Source organism: Athene noctua, chromosome 1 (assembly GCF_965140245.1).
Source record: "Athene noctua chromosome 1, bAthNoc1.hap1.1, whole genome shotgun sequence".
Taxonomy (NCBI): domain Eukaryota; kingdom Metazoa; phylum Chordata; class Aves; order Strigiformes; family Strigidae; genus Athene; species Athene noctua.
Genome location: NC_134037.1, coordinates 258314602 through 258330571, shown reverse-complemented (window position 1 = coordinate 258330571; position 15970 = coordinate 258314602). Strand labels below are relative to the sequence as shown.

At 36.8% G+C, this 15970-nt stretch overlaps 1 protein-coding gene across 9 annotated transcripts in view; it reads left to right on the top strand.

Annotated features, from left to right (window-relative positions):
- The window catches only part of PICALM (phosphatidylinositol binding clathrin assembly protein), a 70754-nt gene that overhangs the window by 34927 nt on the left and 19857 nt on the right, over positions 1-15970 (top strand). For 7 of the 9 annotated variants that reach the window (XM_074918219.1, XM_074918211.1, XM_074918203.1 and 4 more), the window contains exons 5-13: positions 1222-1315; positions 1815-1926; positions 3228-3334; positions 4515-4556; positions 5261-5346; positions 6598-6721; positions 7067-7203; positions 9528-9628; positions 14446-14595. In XM_074918219.1, coding sequence (XP_074774320.1) covers positions 1222-1315; positions 1815-1926; positions 3228-3334; positions 4515-4556; positions 5261-5346; positions 6598-6721; positions 7067-7203; positions 9528-9628; positions 14446-14595 — 953 coding nt within the window. The remainder of the gene's footprint in view (positions 1-1221; positions 1316-1814; positions 1927-3227; positions 3335-4514; positions 4557-5260; positions 5347-6597; positions 6722-7066; positions 7204-9527; positions 9629-14445; positions 14596-15970) is intronic. The other 2 variants (XM_074918236.1, XM_074918227.1) reach the window with 1 other exon arrangement.

The window sequence follows — 15970 nt, the reverse complement described above, 5'->3', positions numbered from 1 at the left end:
AAAACTGTTAAAATGAGGTAACTGCAGTAGTGTTACAAAGCCATTTGAAATTGGCCTGAGAAGAATGTCCAAATCCCTTATACCTCTTTGCTAATACTGTAGAGTCCATTTTGTTATGAAGTGTGACGGTAAAGTAAAAGGGGACTGCTTGGGCTCCTTTTGCTCTTTTGGCCTTTAGAGATAGTTGTAGACCAGCAGCCTTTCCACATATAGGATCTGCATGTGGTCAGGTGGCTGCAGATATGAGTGAGTTATGCAGTTGCTTTATAATCAGGTGTTTTAGGCCTAGTGAGGTGAATTACTTAGCCCACAGCATGTGCCTGGGAAGCCTTCTGCAAGCCAGCAGGAATAACTGTTCTGGTGGCAGCAATCTACCTTTTTCATAGATCATTTTTCCTCTGAGACTCTGCTCCCATGCCCTGCCACATTAGGCTTATTGCAGTTGCTGTTTATTATTAGGGAATATATGGTGCAGGTAGAAAGCTGGAAGCAGTTTGCTTCTCGTTGCCTCCCAGCCTGGAGAACATCCACAGCTTTCCTGTGCAGATGCCCTGAGAGATCTGCGTTTTGCAAGGAACATTTAGTTTCCTGTGTGCATGCTGATGCAACTGAAAGCAGTTATTTCTTGTCACTGAGGTGATTTAATCTCTTCCTCAGCTGTTGCTCTTCTTGGATGCTTTTAGTCTTAGTCTGTTTAATCTGGACAACTAATAAACAACCAAATATTGGTAGCCAGTCATTAAAATGAAGTGTCATGTAGTCTCTAATCTTTCTGAAAAAGCTTGGAAAACATATTGTCACATTTGTTTATTCTTTCTTCCTGCTTTTAGCTGAAAAGAAAATAATCCAAACTGACAGAAAATAATGATCACGTGATTAAAAAAAGCATAGGTGAAAATTTGATTCAGAAATAACCTTCAGAGCAGGTTTGTGGTTACCTGATGCATATAGCTCTGCTATATTTCTGAGCACTATCAGTTTCATTTCCTCTAAACAAAAATTCATCTTGGAGTCATGTTTTGTCCAAATAAGTTATTGCTTTTGTACACTGCAGTTATTAGTTTCATTGGCTAGAGAGAGCTTTCCTGACTATCAAAATGCCTGATTTGAATGGCAGTGATTTAAATGTTTTCTCTGACCTGTTTTATTCTCCACATTGTTTCTCACTAACCATTGCTTTCAAAATTCAGGTGAAGAATTTTCTTTTGTTTTGCACAACAGGGCTGATGGTGTGATGAGAACAATGAACACAGAAAAACTCCTAAAAACTGTACCGATTATACAAAATCAAATGGATGCACTTCTTGACTTCAATGTAAGTTTAGCAGCATGTACATGTCTAACATACTATTGACTTTGTTCAATAAACATGCACAAGCTTGTAAAATAGGTCAAGATTAAAGGTCTTGAACTTGGTTCCATGTTATCTGCACAGCTTAAAGAACACAAATCCCTCAGAAATGAGAATAAAAAATTATGATGCTCACTGGAGAGAAAGCTTTGTGCTAAATTAGTGTTGTTTATTGTGTACTGTGTGTAAGAACTGTTTATTTAGAAGTTGATTATTTGATATGCCCTCTGTCTTTAACTTATGTTAGTTAACATTAATAATAGTTAACAGAAATGTCTGCCAAAATGATTTGATTTAATTCTCTGCTGTGATCCTGTGTTTATATGCTATGCTGCTATTTTCCATTAATAGCTGGTGAAATGAGCGGAAAACATGCCTTGGGATATAGAGTACTGGAGTTCAGCTAGAAGTTTTCCAATAAGGGATCAATTCAGCTAAATTAACTTTTTTTTCATCTTCCTAGGTCAATAGCAATGAACTTACAAATGGTGTAATTAATGCTGCCTTCATGCTCCTCTTCAAAGATGCCATTAGACTGTTTGCGGCATATAACGAAGGGATTATTAACCTCTTGGGTAAATATAAGTGCTTTCTGCAATGTTAAACTTCGGGGAGGGAGCTCAGTAAAGTCATAAAGAGCTGCTCTTTTTTGAGAAGCTGAAACAATCTTACTGTAAAACGTCAAAATTTTACTGTTATTTCCAAGTCAGATTTATTTCCAAGGTTTTTCTGTCAAATTGCATTTTCCATTGCATTGTATACAGGGATGGGTAAACTTCTGAAAGCAAAGCCAATTCACTTTTATTTCTCTTGCACTGTGTTGTTTTGGTTTGGGTTTTTTGTCTTGTTGAACTGTGCAGTAAACCTGAACCATGATATTTTTTTTTTCTTTAAGAAACAAGATCAGGTTTTATTTCTTTTAAGTGGAATAAGCTATGGTCAGTTACAAATTTGCAGTGACAGCATCTGTGATTGCTTGACTATCAAAACATTAATGTTGGTTGGTTTTAATGGTTGGTTGGGTTACGTTTCTAGAGTGTATCTTATATTTTAAGGGAAATTAGAAATTGAGGCTTCAGGCCCCTTCACTTGCACACACCGAAGATGCAGGGGAGCCTAAATTTGGTAAAATAATTAAGTTGAAAGTAATCCATTGATTTGCTTGGTTTCGTTGTATTCTATGATTGGATCAAGCTACATGATTGCTGTTATTACCCAGTGCTTGCAAAATGAAAAGCAGAATCCAGAATAAGTCAGCAAATGACAGACATGTTTCCTGTCTGAAGCCCCGTCTACTACTTTTCCCTCAGTAAGAACTACTAGTATGTAGTTGCGTTCACTCATGTTTTGGGTGAAACTTAGCATAGAAACAGGCCTTGAAAATGCTATTTCAAGGAGGGTGGGACCCTCTCAGCACCGATATTCTGTGATTGGTTGCACCTCATTTTAGACTACACTAAAACAAGAGCCATCAGTCTGGCAGAGAATATCAAAATCTTGAGTGATATGTGGCCACTGGAATAGAGTAGAGGTTTGACTGCCAGATTGTAAAATTGCTTTTTTTTCTCCGCAAGAGGATACATTTACATTTCTTTGGGTGACCTATTAATAAACTTGATTGTCCTCTTCAGGGTGGTTATGCTTTTGTGAGATCTAGTACCTGCAAGGTAAGGTGTAATTGCATGCATGTGATCATTAGCTCATGTTGAGCAGAGCTTTTGTCATTTGGTGCAAGTTAGGCATAGTGACTTCTGCAGTTAACATAATAAAACAGGTCTGCAGGCATTTTCTGTTTGTCTTGTTTTATATGCTTTTACTTTGTATATCCTTTGGAGAATGCTCGTTTTCTTAATGCAAGTGTTCTTACTGTTTATAGAAAAATACTTTGATATGAAAAAGAACCAATGCAAAGAAGGCCTTGATATATATAAGAAGTTCCTCACTAGAATGACACGGATCTCAGAGTTCCTTAAAGTTGCAGAGGTAAACCTTAGTCAGCCAAACTTTGCCCTTTATTTGAAACAGCTTATAAAGAGCTTATTTTCTCATAAAGCAGATACATTTCTTCCTTCCAGCCTAATTGCAGTCCCATCAAGGGTCATCTTGTCAGTCTTGACCTTGGTGATTAGTTCATTTGAGGACTGTATCGAAAAATCTGACTACAAAATACACACTGGTTTATCTTTTACTTAAGGAGGGTGTATAAATATGTTTTTTAATATTTCTTGAGTTACATAATAATTGTGAGCTTTCTTTGAATAGCCTTGCTTTAAACAAATCGAGTAATTTCATGGTGATCTTCTGCTTTCTATGGTTCTAGCTGTATTGTAGTATGAAAGCCACATTTTTGCCATAAGTTTTAAATGAAGTTATAGCTTCACAAATAAGAAATTGAGACCAGTAGATGAACTTGTGATTATTTTTTTTAAAAGATGCCTTGGCTGTAGGTGTGTTTATAGATGAAAAAGCAGTTACCTTGCAATATGTTTTGTTTTGTGTTTTTTAAAAAATTTAGTCTGCATTCTTGTTTATGAACCATTGATGCATTGCTGTCCTAATATTATGCAATTCCCCAGTTGAGATGTGTTCCTGTTCTCGTGTTGCTTTCCTTCATTATTTGTATCTCTCTTGACAAAAAATTAAGCTGTAAAGCTTGTCTTGCTGTCTGTCCTGACAGAATATCTTTATCAGAGATACTTCCTTCTGCTATCTTCAGCTATAACATCTGAAGTTGAGAGTATTAATCTTTCTATTGTTCTGCAGCAGGATATATATTGTTACATCTTCAGTTTGATGTGCATTTTAGAAAACAGCTCCTTTACAAAACTTATGAGGTGCTTTGCTTTAGCAAATACATGCTCTGTATCAGTAGGTCTGAGAATTTACCACAAATTATGGGATAGGCAAACTTCTCTAGCCTTAAAATTCTGAATTCTTATTCTGTTTTATTTCTAAGGTCGTATCTGTTAAAATATCTCTTCAACACACCTACTTCAAATTTGTATATGTTTAACAGAATAGGCAACCATTATAGAGTTCAGACTGTGGAGATTTAAAATGTTTGTGCTTTTTACATGACTTCATCTTAATGTTGTTTGGGTTTTGAGCATCTCTGCCTTTAAGGAAAGCAAGCAGGTTCTAAAGCTCATTTTTTTTATTACAGCAAGTTGGAATCGACAGAGGAGACATACCAGACCTCTCACAGGTAGATAAACCTATTATGTGTTTGCCAGTACATGTCTGTTTTGGGGTTGCATAATCAGAAAAACTTGGCATTATGGCATTCACTTGTGCTTTCTTGCATACATTGTGACCAGGTTATTTCCAAGTTTGTTATTAAATCCAACCTCTGTCAGAGCCTGGCTTTTGTATCCAGTGATCCTATTAAATATTACAGATCTCTTCTGTCATACTCTAATTGAATTTTAAGACCACCTTAGTTCTATCATGCTTGAAGACGCAGTTTATATCTGTGAGTTCACATAGTGAAACTTTTACGTGACATTATGCAGCTGTGTTTTTTAGCAAGCCTGTTGTCAGCTGTATGCCCATTTAAATCATTGGGAAGGCTTGCAGAGTCTGCACATAGAAATTACTTCAGGTACGATTTCCTTCTTAGTGTCTTTTGAAATACCGACTGCTTCCAATTTGTCTGCTTGCTGTTTCCTAGCTGTTAATTTTAACATCTCTTGACATATTTCAGTACCTACTGGTGAGTCATTATGACAGAGTAATGTAGTGAGGGGAGTACATCACCTGATATTTTAAGTAGTTAAATACATACAGGATGCCAAGATGTGGTATAAGTATTCTGAGCTGTTGTACCAGTTGCCCTACAGTTTCATCCTCTGAAAGTCATTTTGCTTTGCCTTAGATTCTTCAATTGTTCCCGAATGTCTCTCTTTGCAGGCACCAAGTAGCCTTCTTGATGCTTTGGAACAACATTTAGCTTCTCTAGAAGGAAAGAAAATCAAAGATTCCACAGCTGCAAGCAGGTGCTTATGCCCTTGTCCTTTTAAACAATTCTTGAATCGAATGTTAAATCCATTATTTTTTATTTCATTATTAACTAAGATTTGTGTAGGCTATGTTGAAGACATTGTGTTAGCAATGATAGACCAGCAAGTTATATTTTTTGCTGAGTACTTAAGACAGCTTCTTTCAGGTCAAGAGAACTAAAATCCAAGTGCTTGTAGCTCCTTGCTGTAGAGTCCCGATATTATAATTTTAACATCTAATATTGATCTTCTGAAGAGAAACTAAGTTGTCTTTCATTTACTTCCTGCAAATGTTTATTTTTTGTTAATGGTTAAACTTCTGTAAGGTATGCAACATTTATTAATGTCCTTAGACTTTTGGATCTCAACTTTATTCTTGTTTTTTTGTCAAAAAAAGGAAATGTTTCCAAAAGTACTTATATTAAGAGTGTATTCTTAAAGCAATTGAGGATAAAAGCCATAATGTATATGGTAAAGGCATTCACTGATTTTGAGTGCTTGCTATAAAACACAAACACTAAGTGCAATCTAGATAAGTCTTCTAGGCAACTAACTTCATTGTTTAAATTTTAAAAAGCTTAGTACTGGTGGGAAGACTTACAAAATTAAATAGCATTTCTTTATTGCATGTTCAAAAAAAAAGACAGTAATATTTTATATGTTCTTTTTTATGGTAGTGACAATATTGGGGTTTAGCACCATTTTGTTAGCTGCTACTCAGAATATTTCTTTTGAAATAGATTAAGCTTGCTTTATAAGTTACGTATTTCTTTTAAGTCTTTTGCACACTTTTAAACATGATGATAAATTGCAAGCTTTTCCTCTGGGATAATCTAGGTGCTTTGATAGTTTCTTAACTAAACCTGTTAAATTAATAATAATTTGAATTGGAGCCCAGATTACTGGAGATTCTCCTGTATCTACAAATACCATCTTAGGCAAACAGGGAAAGAGCAAAGGCTTCAAACATGAATTCTGTGATGCACTCTGGAGGGGAAGCATTAAAGGGGGAAAAATCAAAATCCAGTGTTTAAGATTAGATAGCATGATTTCTAGGTGTTTCCATTTTGTAGTTCATACGGTGTTTCTTATGTAAACGTATCACTTCGTGTTGTACAGTGTAAGATAGAACCAATGTTACAAAGAGTTCAGAAGGAGACTGGGTGGATACAAGCAAAGTGTTCTTTAGATGATCCTATCACGTGTCACCTATTAACAGCCAACTTTTTTGCTGTCCAATTACTTCAGGGCTACCACCCTTTCCAATGCAGTCTCTTCCCTTGCAAGCACTGGCCTGTCCCTCACAAAAGTTGATGAAAGGGAAAAACAAGCCGCGTTAGAGGAAGAACAGGCTCGCTTAAAAGCTTTAAAGGTAGGCATACAGAATTTTTAATTGAAAACATTTTTCCTGTGTTCTTGCTGATAGCTTACTAAGATTCTTAAAGGAGCAAAGAAGAAAAAACAGTTATTAATTACTGAACATGTACTGTTGGCAAAGTACTGAAAGTAGAATCTTATGTACATATACCATACAACTTGTGGAGGGTTTGTTAAGATAGTTTCTGAAGGATTTATGGCACCACTGACTCTTTTAAGTAGGTGACAGAAGTGTGTGGAATAAATAAAAATAATTCTTTAGTCCTGCTTTACTTATCTCCAAAGTCGTATACACAAATGTTGTTTCTGGATTTCTTACGCCAGCTCACTTTCCCAACAGGAACAACGTCTAAAAGAACTTGCAAAGAAACCTCATACCTCTTTAACAACTGCAGCTTCTCCTGTGTCAACTGCAGCAGGAAGCATAATGACTACACCAGCCATTGATATTTTTTCTACCCCTAGCTCTTCAAACAGGTATGCTTAATGGGGGTGCTTCGCTGAGATGCACTGGAGCTAGGGCTTCCTCTGAACTACTGCTGCACTGTGCATTGCGTGAAGGTTGGTTGGGTGTACGTTAGTCATGTCATAAGAAATTAGATTTTGGGTGAGGTTGATGGGAAAATAACCTATTGCCATAAATAACATAAGTGTTTTCATTGTTCATTTGCAGAATAGTTTGATACAAACCAGCTGCTGACAGCCTTTGTAGCTGTTCTTAGTCAGTGAGCCAGACAGTTGGAACTGTAAAACTCACTTTTTTTTTTGTCCCCCAAAGCACTTCAGAAGTTAATTTGGGAAAAGTCAAATAAAAATTTGGTTTGGGAGGTCATAAAGATGATACTGAACTTAATATTGCATTTCTAGATCTTTAAAAGCAGAGTGATAACCAGTGTTCTTGGTAGATTTTCAGAAAAAGGAAAACCTGAAATAGGGTTTGAAAGAAGAGGCAGGTTTTGCTTTCTTGAGTTTTATCTGGTACATATCTGTCTGCAAGGGCTTACAAAGATAGTGCAAGAGTACTCACTGCACGCTAATCCTGATCTTTGACTAGCAGGAACTGTTGGTATGAGTAAGTGTGTGATCTTCATTCTGTAAAATACCTGTCAAATCAAGCAGCAGAAGGTACAGTGCTTTTATCAGCATAGAAGGAAATAGCTCTTTGACAGCATATTTTTGCTTTGAGTGTGATCCTAAACATAAAGAATTGCTCAGTTATTCTGTTAGAGCTCACATAAGAATCGCCCGTTCTTTAAAGCAGTCAGAACTTTGACAGCCTACTTTCCCCATTAGAAAGCTGAGAAATTACTTGATACCAAGTATGTGGGAAATAAGGAACTAGAGAAGCTGCCAGTGTTAGTAATGGAAAGACTTTCTTGAAAAAAAGAAATTTTGAATTGATTTTTAGAGGCAGATTTGAAATGAGCATATGCTTTGAACTAGTAACATGAATATCTGATCTTGTTTCTTAAGAGGTCTAAACCAGAAGCATCTGATAAAGCTTCTTCAAACAGCCAGAATTGCTACATAGTGAAGACAAGAGCATTTTCTTCTTAAAAAACCAAATGCTACTTCGTCTTCATGTTTAAATTCAGTTGCTGGCAGTATGAATGCTGTGAGCAAAGAACAGATTTTACAGCAGGAGCTGCTGTGAAGGGGATATGTTGGGTCATAAGTTCAGTTGCTTGCTGTTAGATGCAATGTGTCTGATTAATCCCTACCATTAACTTGGACAAGCTTTACCTTGAATGTTATCTTGGCTCTGCTGCTCACATTACAGGGCTATGCCAGACCATGCTGCTTTTTAATAGGAGCAGTAGTGGCAAAATGTGACTTCAATCACTGTTGAAATGAAATAGTAAAATCTGAATGATGCAAGTGATTGAGTCAGCAGGAGAATATACAGAGATCTAGGATGTCGCTACTAGGCTTTAAACTCTTGTGCCGGTCTCCTTTCAAAAGATGCTTGGATGCCACAGTGATTTAGCCTCTGTCCATAGTAACAGCCATACGTGCAAATTGTGCTTTATTTCATGTGCTAAAAAGTTCTGGGTGAACGCCAGTACTCTTTTTCTTTTTTATTCCTGAGACTAATTTAAAGTATTAAACGAACTCTCTGCAAGAGGATGAATTTTACTGTTTCTGTTTGACACTCAAAATTACTGCAGCAGTAGTATTTAAGACTTCACTCTTCATTTCCATGTGATGTTCTTGGGTCTCAATTTGGTTTTGAGTAGTCTAAATGTGCATTTAAATGAGTTTTTCATTCACACAACTGGTGTGTGATAAAGTGTTTCAAGGCTTCTTACATTTTGCTTTCCCCAAAGTTCTTTAATAGCTCATAGATGGTAAGCCAGTTTCTCAGCAGTGATTGATAGTGGAAAGATATGAGTTGTGGAATTTAGATGTAATATTTTGGTGGCGCAGCCCATTACAGTTCATTGTCAGTCTGCTTTTGTCATACTGTAGGGCTTTCATAAGGTTATTTTAAAAGCTGCTGAAGATTGCTGAACAGAACATGCTCTAGCCCTGGGTTGGAAGATGACTCCTTGTCTTTCTGTCTTTGACAGCTTTGACAAAAGTCGCTTGGCATAACACAGAACTTAGCTTGCTGCATTAACACTTTTCTACAGAACTGAAAATGTGGAGTTCACCAGACTTCCTGATTTCGGCTTCATTCTATCCGTTTGATAACAACCAATTTGTAACAAAGCTTTCCTTGCTGTTGACAGTTGATAGCATTTCCCTTGTTTTGAAAACTGTGATGTAGTTCAAACCGTTGTATTAATTTATCTTTGTAGCACTTCAAAGCTGCCAAATGATCTGCTTGATTTGCAGCCAACTTTTCATCCGTCTGTACATCCTATATCTGCTGCTCCACCAGTGGGAAGTACCTGGGGAGGTAAGAATTCTGAATCAGATTAAGGTTCTAATTGCCATGGCCATGTTCCTGTAATTGTTTCCCCTAGTCTGTGGACTGTTTCTTCCTTAAAGACAGACATCTTGCAAAGACAAGCTACAAGTGGATGAAGGGAGTGGAAAGTCAAATCTGGGTATGGATTAAAATAATGTAGCAGTATGTGGTGATTACAAAGAATTTTGATATGAGAATTCTTAGTAGCAAAGTCACTTTAGTTGTTGACCAGCTCTGTCAGCTTCATAACTGCTGTCTTCAAGAATCATGTAACAGGTTACAGAAACTTAGCTCTGAGAAGTCAGTTCTGTGAAGATGTCTGCTGGATAGCCCATGTTGCATATATGGGAACTTGAATACAGAATTTTTTAAATAAACATTTTACATTTTGTTTAATGTTAAATCAAATTTGCAGATGACAATAGAGCAGAACTTCTATGAGGCCTGAAAGGAGGCAGTTGTGACAACTGTGCATCAAAGCCAGAGTTATTGAAAACAAAATTAAGCACCTCTTCACAAATTCTTTGCTGTATTTAATTTAACTACAAAAGCAGAGTAACAAAAAGCTGTTATTGGATCTCTTTAAGTGGAGGCACAAAATTTGTAAGCAACTCTTCCCCCTGAAATTTACTTCAGAACACCCGAATTGTCATTCTGCCCAGTTGCTGGAATGGATTGAATGAGATATTAGATTATCTTACTGATACAGGCAAGTGTTTGAACCAAGGAGGCAAGCGAGAGTGTTCTAGGAAGTCATGAATAGTACTTCCAGATTAGTTTGAGTGTTAGTGTGTTTAGTCATTTACTCAAAGCCACTTTCTCTTTACTGCTTTGCAGTGTTCCGGAACACTTCTGATGTAGGTCATATAGCCTCCTTGCACTGTTGGTTATACTGGTGGAGAAACAAAAATCTTCTAGAAAGATGTTTGTTTTCTACATAAATGGCACTTAATAAAATAGTAGACCTCTGAACTATGTGGCCATTTCCAGATTATTTTTTTATAAATCAGATGCTTGCAAAAATGTTTTCTTTTATGATGTGAAAAATGGGCAGTTGCTGCTTCAGAAAGTTTTGTGGGCATTGAAATAATCCTGTTCTGAAGTGTTACTTCACTATGTCTTTTCATGAGCTTTTGTTAAACATCTTTCCAGTTATCTAATATATCTTCATAATAAGCAGTGATGTGTACTACTTTCCTGTTTACTTTTTGCTCTGTACTTTCCATTTTGTGTACCTTCTCACATTTGTTTGTAGGGAAATAACACACAGTTTTGACAGAGGCAATACTAATATGTGGTAACTTCAAAAATAAGTAAAAGTAGCTTTCTTGTCCTTTAGCTTTGAGCAGAGAATCTTTTGAGAAAAATGAAGTGAGAGGAGCATATCAAGTTATGCATACAGATTTCAGTGTTTAATAGGCTTAGAGTTTAGCAATGGAGAAAAATGTTTTGGGTCATTTTGTTTGCTTTGTGCAAAATATCTTCTGTTTCAGTTTGTCCTATTTGTTTCATGGGTGAGAGAGAAAAGGCGAAATTACCTTCCTCTCAAAGGTCACATCACAATCTAGCATTTCTTTATTAACCCGAAAATTGAGCCTGAAAGTCTGTGTGTGTTTGATGTTGTGTTACTCCTGGTAAGAATCTTCAGTTACTGTCATTGATATATCTGCTTACTATTGGCACATTTCTAAATACTTCTAAGATCTAATTAACTGTGAAGATTTAGGATTGTCTGCTAAAATTTTAGGCTAAAATTCTGGGATCACCATTTTTTGTGCTATCTTTCATCAGAAAAAAAAATCTCTTCAGCTTTTACAGACATGAACACTCATTTCACACAGGTGAGGTAGATAAGAAGTGCTTTCCACATTTTGCAGATGGGGAAATCTGAGCAATTAACTGACTTGTCTGAAGTCATACGGCAAGTCAGTGGCAGAGCCAAGAATGGAACCTGAACTATTTCCAGTCCTGTGCTCTAACCACTGCACGGCATCCCTCCCTTAGGTAATTTTCTGACATGATGTTTGTATTTGGTGTATATGGTGACTTTGAGAAGAGTTACTGTTAAAAATTTTGTGCAGCAGCTCTTAGGCATAATAAAAGGATAAATTGTTACAAAGGCATTATATTTGAGTGGCTGCCTTTTGTCTTGTGCTTCCAAAAAACTTAAAGCTAGCAAGGTTAAAAATCCCCAGAGAATGGGTTCTGTAACTGTGTGGTTTGGTTGGTGGTTTGTTGGTTTTTTTTTTCCAAACTATTAAGGGATGTCACCGAAAACCCTTCGTCATCGTTTCTCAGGTAAAATACTTGTAGTTGGTTAACTTAAAGGTAGAAGTTTGCAAAATACTTAAAAGCACCTGAATCACTAATGCCTAATGATAGCCTGAAGGTGCAGAGTGATTCCATTGACACAAACAGATGCCGTGTGTATTCAGGGATGAAATTGGGCTTTAGAAAGGCTGAGGTTTTGCTGTCGGGGGAGACAGTAATTTTAAAAATCTAAATATGCGAGGATATAAATTACCTAAACCCAATTAATTTTCAGTTACCTTTGTCACAAGCATTGCCAAGTTTTGAGACTTGGACAAGATTGAACACACTGGCTAGAATTAGAATGAGGCAGATGAATGAAGAGTCTGAGAACAGGTGACACTTGTGAGAGAATCTTGATAATCTAAAGTTGTATTGCATTGTCTTACTAGTCAAAACACATGAAACTCCATATACAGCCTTGGGATTTGGGAACAGAAAGTAGTATGTAGTAATTTTTCTGTTGAGTGCATGTGTAAAAATAATTCCAGTAGACAATAGTTTCAGACAAATACAGTTTAAAACTTTTTGTCCTTCTTAGCTTTTTTCATATTGTTTTATCTGAGCTGTTTATTCTTCCAGGACCATTCCAGCTGTGTCTGTCTTTGCCAGCTATCAATTTGTGCCTAAACTTCAGAAGCAAAATGGATGTATCCATGTGGAAATAATGTTTGACCTATCTGTTAGGATTTTTTCCAATTACAAGGACAACCGATAGAATCAGAAAAATATGAAGAGGCAACAGAAAAAACAAGCAGGAGCTGATTAAAAGATAATCTGACCTATTTCCTTGTCAGGTCTGTTCTACAGCTTCTATAGTAGCATTCAGAGCAGTCTAGTTTTAAGCAGTACCTGAAAGCAACTTTCAGGTGACTGGCTGATTGGCACATCCACAAAGTGTTTGGTGGTAATATGACTAAAACATATATAAGACAATACAAAGTTTTGTGTTGCTGTTACATATTGCAAATACTTACTAGCTTATTCTGCTTATCCTTTATTCAGTGTTTGACACTGTCATTTTGCTGACAGTGATTTAGGAAAAGGCTTTTTAAGGTACTTCACTCATTCTTGCAACCTATCCAGGCAATTTGGGAGAGAAGTAGGTCGTAACTGAGTGAGGTATCTTGAGCTTGCGGGAAATCAAACTGTGTATTATGCCTGCAAAGAATAAAGCAGTTATGGTTTTAACTTTTCATATTTTTTTTAGGACTTGAATGTGACTGAAATCTACATGATATCAAGCTGTGTGAAACTTATAGTTTAGAATCAGGAGATGAGATTCAGGGAAAGTAGCTTATGCTTTGAAGCTGCTGCACACATCACAGTAGTATTTACAAGAGTTGTGGATAAATCTGTAACTAAGTTGGGGATGTCTTTTTAAAAAAAGGCCAGAACTGAAGTACTCAAGAAATCCCCCCTATAATTATTCACACATTTCTTTGTAGTGGTTTTGCCTAGAAGATTAAGTTGCAGTTCTAGGCACTGTAATAAAACAAATAGTGCTAGGTGCAACTCTTGCTGATCTCACTAGTGAGTTCTTGAGTTTTCCATCAAGGGTTTCATGTGCTTTGAAGCCAGACGGTTAAACCACAGCTCCTTCTGTCAGCGAGTATTGTAGCTGCCTTTCCTGTCCTGTGTATCTGTTGGATCCTGGAGTACAGGAGTATTTTATCTTGGCAATAGTATCCATCCTCAGGAAACCTTGAAACTCTCTTATATGCCTCGGGAAGTGACTCACGTAGATCCATGTTTTCTTCATTCCCCAGTGCAGTTTGACAGTTTTTTAATAAGGAACATTTTCCTCATCTCTGCTCACTGGCTGTTGTCCTTCAAAGCAGAGAAGGTTTTTGCTTGCTTGCAGCTAATGGCATATCCACAAGCTTGTTGCTTCTGATGCTTCAGGTAGTCGGGAATGTGCTTTTGTTCTGTATGCTACCTTGGTGTGTTCATAGCTCTTGAAAATTGGATGATTCCCAGTAAAAAAAGTAAACACTGTTTGAAGAAGGAGGAAAAGTACAGCTCTGTTAATTTTGTTTGTTTGGGGTTTTATAACTATCCTCAGGATGGTATTGCATTGAATCCTTGCTTAGCACCTGTGGCTCTGTTATGCTAAGAGGCAGTCTCTGCTCCAGAGAATTTGTTGAAAGTATCAGGACATGACTGAGTGAAGCAAAAAGTGATTGTGTTTCAAGAGGAATAACATTTTCAGTATAAAACACAGTAAGAAGCATACTTTAGGACCAAGATGGTATTAATTTAAAAAAAAAGTAATAAAATTTTATCTGACACCTGTAGTCTTTTTCTTGAGCAGAGAACAGATAATTCTGGACCATTTGACAATTAAACAATTAGCTATGTCATCCCAAGTTTAGAGATGGCAGGAGAAAACTATACTCCCTGGACTCAACTCTTGCTCTTCAGTACTTAGGAAGCAGCATGTAACTAAATCAATCTCCCTTTTCTTCTTTCTCTTGCTCTCTGGAATTGAACAGATCCTTTTTCTGCTACTGTTGATAGTGTTGATGATGCCATTCCAAACCTAAATCCTTTCCTTACAAAAACTAACGATGCTGCTCATCTGTCTGTGTCTTCTGATGTATCTACTTTCACCAGTAGGACACCCACACATGAAATGTTTGTTGGTAAAGTACCATTTTAAAATAATTTCCTATTTCCTAAAAATTATAACATTATTTCAGTTTCTAAAGTATATTTGCGGGACCTTTCAGAAACTAAAAGCTGATCATTTGGGCTGATTTTGTGCTATGTTAAAACTTGATTTAGTAATTATGCCATGAAAATGGTGTTAAACTCTTTGCTTGGCTACCTAGATCGGATTCTACCTGATGTAAAGGAACTTAGTTATAGTTAAAGCAGGTGTTTGAGTACAGTTTTACACAAAGTCTCTTATTAGGAATTTTAAGGTAAAATACTACATATGCCTGAGAATGAAGAGCAAATGCTGCTGCTTGGTTCCTCAGGTTGGAATGTTCTTTTTAAACATGGGAACTTAATCCAATTTTTTGGGGTGTTTTTTCCCAAGTCGTGTTATTAACAAAACTGGTGAAGCCATGCACATTCTGGTGCATGCTTTACTCACTGTTTACTTACTAGGCAATAAACTAATGACTCGCCATTTTAAAACTGTTGAAATCTTGCTTTGGAGGTGATTCAGCATGGCTGTCACAATGAGAAATCCTTCTAAGATTTCTGTTGGTGCAGCTACATAGCAATTCAATTACTTTTCAATATGAAGAATTAAGTTAGCTTTCATGGACTAAAAATCAATTAATTACATGTCAATTCTGTTCTTAAGCAAAGCTAGGTTTAAAGACAGTTGTGCTATACCACAGGCTTTCTTTTTGCAGTTTGAACTCCACTAGAATAGATCCCAGAAGAATCCAGACTCTTTATAACAGAGATCTCTGATATCTCTGATACTTGTTAACACAGATAAAACAAAGGGATCTCTTTAGAGATATTCATACCATCTACACTTTGTCACCTTAGAGAACTAGTTTCCTAGCTTATCTTGGGATAGTAAAGAGAGAAAGTATGCAGGATCAAGCACAAGATCTCTTGCTGTGAACTTCACAACTCTCCAGGAGGATTAGTTAGCTAAGGCAGTAGTGTACAAATACTTTGGGCTGGTACTACTGCGTAGTAACCTGGCCTAGGCTTCTAATCGGTCTTTCCTACACTTCCAAAAATGTATGGTTCATGTGAATGTAGAATGATCATTTGAAATACAGCCTTTTTTAGTAGGTTGTTATTCTATCAGATTGATTTCCTCTGTGTAATTTGTTCTGCAGTCATGCACAAAATTACAGCAGTGCAGGGCTGTGAACAAGGAGCCTGATGGGTTTTTGGGGCGCTCGCTGGTTTGTGTAGTGTTCATCACCTGTCAGCCCTGAAGTCATTGGAGATGGATGGCATTGATACACTGCCTTCTCTCCTAATGTCTCATTCTCTAAAGATACCTAGAACCAAAGTGTGACCTCCTGACAGATCGATATG